This window comes from Varroa jacobsoni, unplaced genomic scaffold (genome assembly GCF_002532875.2).
Source record: "Varroa jacobsoni isolate VJ856 unplaced genomic scaffold, vjacob_1.0 scaffold_53, whole genome shotgun sequence".
NCBI lineage: Eukaryota > Metazoa > Arthropoda > Arachnida > Mesostigmata > Varroidae > Varroa > Varroa jacobsoni.
This window is the reverse complement of record NW_019212955.1, coordinates 145,933-153,518: the sequence shown is the minus strand read 5'-3', so window position 1 is coordinate 153,518 and position 7,586 is coordinate 145,933. Positions and strand designations below refer to the sequence as shown.

General features: G+C 42.8%; 1 protein-coding gene across 2 annotated transcripts; it reads right to left on the bottom strand.

Moving 5' to 3' along the window:
• Positions 1 to 323: 323 nt before the first annotated feature.
• Positions 324 to 5,652, bottom strand: LOC111260932 (uncharacterized). Of its 2 annotated transcripts, XM_086968525.1 has the most exons (3): positions 4,753 to 5,652; positions 1,135 to 1,206; positions 324 to 929 (listed from the first exon to the last, which is right to left on the bottom strand). In XM_086968525.1, the coding sequence occupies exons 1-2, from the start codon at positions 5,529 to 5,531 to the stop codon at positions 1,164 to 1,166; spliced, it is 822 nt and encodes a 273-aa protein (XP_086824651.1). In that variant the 5' UTR covers positions 5,532 to 5,652; the 3' UTR covers positions 324 to 929; positions 1,135 to 1,163. The 2 variants fall into 2 exon arrangements, with proteins under 2 accessions (XP_086824651.1, XP_086824650.1); XM_086968524.1 differs by lacking the exons at positions 324 to 929; positions 1,135 to 1,206 and adding an exon at positions 3,954 to 4,074.
• Between the last annotated feature and the right edge of the window lie 1,934 nt (positions 5,653 to 7,586).

Genomic DNA, 7,586 nt, shown 5'->3' with positions numbered 1-7,586 from the left:
GGTTCCCAGTGGAGCTTTAAAGTTGGTCTTGAAAAAATTGATTTCAGTCATAACCTAAACTGGTTGTAGAAGAACCGGCGTACGTTTTAGGGAAATCGGCATCGTACATAATACCTAATTAGTCTAGTTGTTATCAAATCAATTGTCTTGTAAATGAGAAGACACCACTCTGTCTGCGACGACATGTTTATGAGACAAATGGTGTTTATGCATAATACTCCTATCCGTACGGCATTTTTATATAGCAGTTTCGACAACTTTTCTACACCCACCTTTCTATCCCCCATGTAACTGTCATCAGTAAAAACAGTATTGCGAGAAAAAACGCTTGCGATTAGTTTTTATTCTTTGGACAATTTAGCTTTTTCTGCATTTCCGCTCGTCGCGATAACCGCGGTTAGCCCTCTTCTGTCTCTTGTGGGCTGTCCTCAGAATAATTTTCTTTCAGGAAACGCTGTCAACACTAGGCAATCTATTCCATCTACTCAGGTCATAATTTTCTACCTGATGTCCCCTTTGTTCTATTTTTCTCTCTCTGTCTACCTATACTTTCGAAAACTAGACCAATTAATTGATTGAACTCATCTTCTCTCATTTTGTTTAAACTGCGATGACAGCATACAGCGGTAGCCTCTTGTTTGTGTTAGGGGCAGTACATATCTAACAGAGATCTTTGCCGGCCAAGATGACGATGATCGCAGCGTCGCAGCCACCGAGCCGATTGACTGAGAGAAATCAGCTAAGAGGCAGCGGTCCAATCTTCCAGTTCAGGGACAGCCGATGGGTCTAGCAAATTCACCAAACCCCCGTCGATGTTTGGTGATGCCTGTCCGGTTCCCGGGGGTATTGGCGACAAACGAAACGCAAAGATCCGCGAAGCAGACATGGGCTAATCTCGATCCAGACATTCAGCGAGACACGAGACGAAACTAAGAAAAGACAAAGGTGCTACAGGCGAGAAGTGTACATTTTGTATACTTATACGCATTGAGGCCTTTTGCCATTGGTAAGCCGACAGCTAAAGTAAATCCGCGCATGGGAGCTGCCGACTGATCAACACGCACGTACATTCGGGCAAGATGTATACACATGAATCGACAATGATGGCTAGATAGACTCACTGAAATAGCGTACCTGTGGGGGAAGCGAAGTGGATTAATCTCCTATTCCTGGTCAGAACACGAGATAAGCGCCATTGATGCTGTACTTCATTATCCAGCACGCGAACGCAAGTTTTCCGAAATAGGACACAGCCAAGGACGCAGACACACACGCTAGTAAAAGCTACAGTCAGCGAAATGTGGATTTTGGTGGGATGATACAACAGCGCCTAACATGATACTTTTTATTGACATATCTACCCTGCAGGTACTATGGAGAAAATGTTTTCTGTATTTCCTAATCACTATAGTAATAGAATTTTAAGAAAGGACCAATAGGAACAACCGTCGACTACTGGATTTAAGAAAGAAACGATCATTATGCGGCAGAGATGCCGGCTGTATCGGATTTTAAACACCTGTTTAAATTCAAAATTAGTTGAAACAACTGATAAACATAAAACGTTTTCGTAGGAGTAAATTTCGATAGCATCTGATCTATTCATGTTAAATTGCTTTTACTAAAAAGTTACTGAATTTTGTGATCCTTAGTAGTGCTCTTACCACTCATTTAAAGAATGCACCCATGTATAATCGTTAAATTAAATTTAACAGTTAGATTTACATATAAAAGAGTACTTACTTTAGCCCTTCCTGAAGAATTAAACGCTAATTTGCTGACAATTTCGTCGCCGTAAGCTCGGCCTACGTTGTATATATATATATATCCAGACATGGTGCCACTTCATAGGGTTGTTATTTTGTACACACAAGCATATACTGTCAACAATCACGGTACATGCAGTCCGTTTGCTTACGTTTGTTCTTTCGCCTTCTTATTCATGCCGATAGCATGGAGAATTTTATACAGTGAAGTGCCATCTTGCAGGGGATATATTACAGGGGAACATAATCCTAAAACCTCGTTTGCTAAGTTATACTTACCATTAATCGAATCATATACATTTATAGAAATTGGTAATTAATTTAAATTATTTCAAAAAAATCTCACGATTCATGCCATCTGTGCGTAGGGATCGATCCGACTATATTAAGCGATCTCTTTATCGCCCGGTTTTTCAATCTACTCCTTTTGCGGGTCGTCGTTTACCTATGTACGTAAACAATACATAGATGCATACAGATTAACAATTGACGATTGCGTATGTAGAAGACTGTTGAAAATAATGAAAGAGGTTCGATTGGACAATATCGGGGGGTTTCTTTTGCAAATTCTTGCCGATGTACGCTTATTCAAGTTAACGAATTCAGCTCAACAGAATGCTATATTGCTCTTTAGATAAACTGTTATCATCAATGGATTGTCGTAAGGTCTTTTTAGTCGAGGCTGGCTTTCTTTCTTTTTTTGTCTAATTAGGCTAGATTATTAAGTAATATAGACATCCATTCAGAGCGACCAAGATACCAGGCATAATCAAGGAATATCATTAAGCCAGCAAATATTTGCGTGAAACTGAAGCTAGATATGCACATGAAAGGTCTATGTTGAACTGAAGTTAGAGATTACATGAATAATGAAGCCAATATTGTTTGCTTAGACCGATAGTCCGTAAAAATTGTAACATAGGACTTTCATGCACAACCCCGTTTTCAAACTAACGTTTGAAATCATAATGCATTTGATAAATGTATAAATGTTTAACCTTATATGTAAATGTTACTGAAGAACGCATAGTGGTCCATTCAGGCTCTGTTTTCGTTTGTACCCTAGGGCCTTGTGGTTTCCGCAGTTGCTCTCTGTCTCCGGTGCCGAATCGATGACACTTATCGATAGATTAAGAACATCGCATCTTTCGGGCTATATATTTTATAATCACTGAGCTAAAATTCGAGGGCACTACCCTACTTTTATTGCTTCTGTAACAAAAGCAGTTATCATCACGATGCGAAGCAGCAACAACACCACCATTATCATCAATGACATAGTTTCTCATTTAGCTTTGCTAAAGGCTGAATGAATTCCGTCTACCAGGAAGGAAAATGAGGCAAAAGTTGCCAGCCCTACACGGGCGTCTGCTTCTGTCCTGTTGCTTGCTCTTGCCTGGCCTAGTAGACACGAAAGCCAAGAGTGGCCGTTTAGTGATGGCCCCGGGCTGTAAGCATGGGAAAAGTATTCTGTAGGCCACCCAATTTGCCTGCTACTCGTATGGTCGACGCTGTCATCTTCCTTGACATGCCTGTAGTTCTCTTTGTTCCACGCACAGAGCTAGACTATGCACACGCTAGAACTGTCACTGTATTGCTAACGCATTACTCCTTGACCCCTCCTGTACTCAGCGGCCAATTGCTGGTAACCCCAGTAGTAGTATGACATGCACAAAGGCCCGATGCCTCCTCTCACCCTCCAGTCTCCACATATCTCCGTGGCTATATAGACTGTCTAGAAGGCGTGAAGCGTCTTTGTGTCTTCGAGAAAGCATTGACAACTAGCGAGAGAAGGTACAGTGGAAAAGCGGAGGTGGAGTGCATGGTATGCCTGCAGGAAAAGTCAGCGAAGGAGGACGGAAGCAAGAAAAAACTAAGCGTCAGGGGGTAGATAGACTTACGGAGAAAAAGGAGAAACATTGAATACTATTCTCGGTGCGCCGGAACGCCGTCTCTCTGTAGAGTATAAAGCAAAAGCTGGGCCATTGACTCTGGATTTCGTGGACGGAGTGAAGTCAGCCATAAGCATAAACCGAAAGCGTTTTCCTCATATCAAACTTAAGGCGCATATGAACGCCAACGGTCAACTCAATCTTGCAACAAAATTGACCCGTGTATTACAAGCGAAAAGCTGCAATAGAGTATCATCGCGCTTCTGCTACTCTAGATTACGAGGCGCTGGAAAAATAAGCGACGACAAATTCAAACTCTGTCTAGAGGCTTCGCACTGTCGACGGTCTGCACCCTGAAGAAAGAAGCCAAACGTGTTTTTTGCGCGGCGCTTGGGCATTCGTATTGGTAAGATGTGCTGCAAGACAAAGCCCCAGTCTTCATACATTTCGTTCATATCGGCGCGAATATAGGAACAGAGAGATTTGTAACATTGCTACATAGTCTGTGCGTCATGTTGTGCTACGACGATCAGCAGTTTGGCTATAATTCTGGGTAGCACGCGTAGTTTAAAGGGTCGAATTTATACGTCAGCTATCAAGATTGATTAAATGAAATTGCGCAAGTGTACGGACATTTATTTCGTTAGCTGTTATCTAATTGATGGTATTCTCAATCTTCATTCGCATTTTAAGTTAGAGCAACGATTTTGTGGGCAAAAGCCATTCGGGGTCAGTTAGTGTCTTGTAGAAGCTAAAATATTCAGCTTTTTTGCAATCGTCAAGGCTGTTCTTCAACGTTATCAATAAATTTTTCCACTTGTGTCTAGGGGTCCTCTGAGATATATGAACCGAAATGAAAGAAGAGGTCCTCAAAATCAGTGGGAACGATAAAAGCAACACGCTCATGTCGGGAAGGACAATATACATATACAATGAAAAGTATATTTTGTCTGCAAATCACCACTGTTTTGTCCGACGACCTTGTGCAATTGGTACTGATGAAGGACACACACATCTGTAGGATGAAAGGCGGAATTCGGAAACCAAGGCAATAAACAATCACCACACTCTAATATTTACGGTTTTTTACTCACCTGAATGTAAGAACGGTGAGCGGCCGATAACTTTTGTGTGAGTCCGGGCTGGCCATCGGGGTTCCCCAGAAATCATTGGTCCACATCACCGGTAAAAACCACCGACCACTTCTAGATACCAGCCCATTTTGGTTACCTTCACCAGTACCACCACGAGCGATATGCGTAACACCAGACAAATCGACTGTCCTATCTGCGCCTGGGCCTCTTACCTGTGACACGATTGGCACCGTAATATCGTCTGCATACCCGACGACATCGGGATTTCGAACTATTGCAACGACATCATCATGCAGCAAGTCACCGTCCAATGCCGCCCCCCCCAGAGTCGCAAATTTCCAGCTCCACCACGGACTCGACGCAGCGCTCAATGGCGTCGTTGATGACGCGTCAAACGTGGTAGCAGACGCATTCGCTTTCCAATGTTCTGGCGCGGACTGTAGTTCTTCAGCACTACCACTGTGCGTGTCATGAATATTAGTGTTAGTATTGTCATTTTCGTCGTCGTAAGTACCTATTGTGGATGCAGACGTTGTCTCTTGCTGGCTGACCGACTCTGTTCTCGTGGATTGAATCCACGAACTCGTTGTCCGCGATGAAGGCCTGTTAATAATAATGGCGGCTGGAGTGGAGACAACCGCAGCAATTTCGCTCATTGATTGGTTAAACGTGTCAAAGTTTACACAGTAGCATAGAAGTGTCACACCAGTGGCTGCCACAGCACATATTACTCGATCTCTGTTGGCAAAACCGAGGCATCGGCGCCACCGGGGCCCCATTTTGTGTCACGCGTCGAAATAGCCCACTTTTTATGTTTTTCGTCTGTCACGACTGACAATAACCACAGCCCTTGTTTTTTAACCGCCAGGCAACTAGTATAGAGCACAGACCCACTAAAACACACTTCACACCCGTGTGAATTACTCCACTCTAGGAGCACTTTACACGTTATGCATAGAAAACAATATTTGATGTTGATCTTAACTGTTTTATTTGCTGTTCCGCTTTCGGACAGCCACAGCAACAATATACGTAGAGAATTTGATTCACCGTAAAAAAAAAAACGTAACTTTCACAAGATGGACCACCGTGAAAATACTTATTTGAATATCGAGTGTTCACTTGCTTCTCGAGTATCCAGTCACTTCGCGATGAAATAGCAACTGTTTTGGTAATAGCTGTAATAGTTCTAATAACGTGAACAGTAGCAGCCTTGAACACGGGGGTCGAACACGCATCTGGGCGCACATCTCCCCCCCCTTGAAGGTCGGACCACATCTGGTGAGCTCTTGGTCGCGGACCTCACTTCACTGCGGACAGAAGGTGAAACTTTGGCGCCACCATCGAACAAACCCCGACGTTCTCTGTACCCTACAACTCCGCGCCAGAGCGTGCCCCTGTCAAGCTCACCCCAAGTCTGCGACCCAGGAGGCATTCGAAGAGCCCTTTGCGCATGTTCCATCCGTCTGATGGTTGCCCGCCAAACCCGCGGCGCCAATTTCGAAGGCAAGGCTAAACATCATACCTTGTCGTTTAGACTGCGTCGAGGCCAACTGATAGCAAATTTTTAGAGTAGGAAAAATCTTCCTACCGTTAATACGTAGTACGATTGCAATGGAGACATCAACGGAGCGATATATGAGGAGAAAGGTAAGGAAATGTAGTAGCTTATAGTCATGTCCCCTTGCGCTAGAGCAATGCATTAAGATAGGTAACAAAAGCAAGCAAGGATACGTCTGTTTTTTGTCATGGGGTCAGGTGTAATACACCCTGAATAAACGGTATGTTCGTTATATAGAGTATTGTATAATGCAGTTTATTCAAAGATTTAACAATTTGATTACAAACATGTCAGGTTAAAAGCACGCTACACTAATACATCCACATCCAAATGAAATTCTGAAAAAACAGATCATTGAAATAACATATTCTGGCAACGCACGCAAGTAAAGCATTTCTAACAGCTTCCATGCAAACATTTCCTGGTAAATTTGTTTGGACACAAAAGAGCATTTGTTTACTTATGGCATGCAGGCATACTCTGTAAATGTTTAAATATATTCTTTCACAGCTGATGTAGTCCTAACTAGGATATTGCACTGTTGCTGCATCACTTTCTAACGTATAGTATCGTCAAAAAACCTAGCGTAAGTATCAGCACCGTGAAAGGTTAGTAGAAGACGTATTTGCATGCTAATATTAGGGACACGTTATGGCCAAGGTTTGAACCCAGGCATGGATACATTTCGTCTTGTGCTGGTCTTCGTTTTACGCCAACAGCCTGATGGTATGTCTAGCGATCATATCGGACATAAAACTGGAAATGTAAAGATATTAACATGGAAGAAGTATAAGGCCTGGCTCGAGTGCCTCGGATCTTAGGGTATTGCAGTGGTAGCATGTTTGGTGTATTTGTCTATTGCATACTCCGATGTTACGAAGACCATGTAATATGAACAAGTTGATTTCGTTAACGGTATACGCATGCTTCTGGTTTGCATATACCATGACCTAGATATAGGACAGGAAACATATGTGCACAAATACCTGTGCACATGGTTGTAGTTTAAGGTTAAAATTAACTTTTAATTCTAAGAACGCGTCTACAGTCTTCTATAAAAGGACACAACTCTCTTGCTTCCTTGCGTATGTGATATAATAACATCATTTGCGTAAATTCTCACAGATATGGACGAGCACATGGTAGAATTCCTGCTTAAGATACGCATCGCTGACCTAAGAGTGGTCCCCTGAGGGCAGCTCGAGCGTGGGATGTCCGAGTATATCCCGTAACCTGACCAAGGAAAGCCCGGTTTTAAAAGAAATCTTCGATC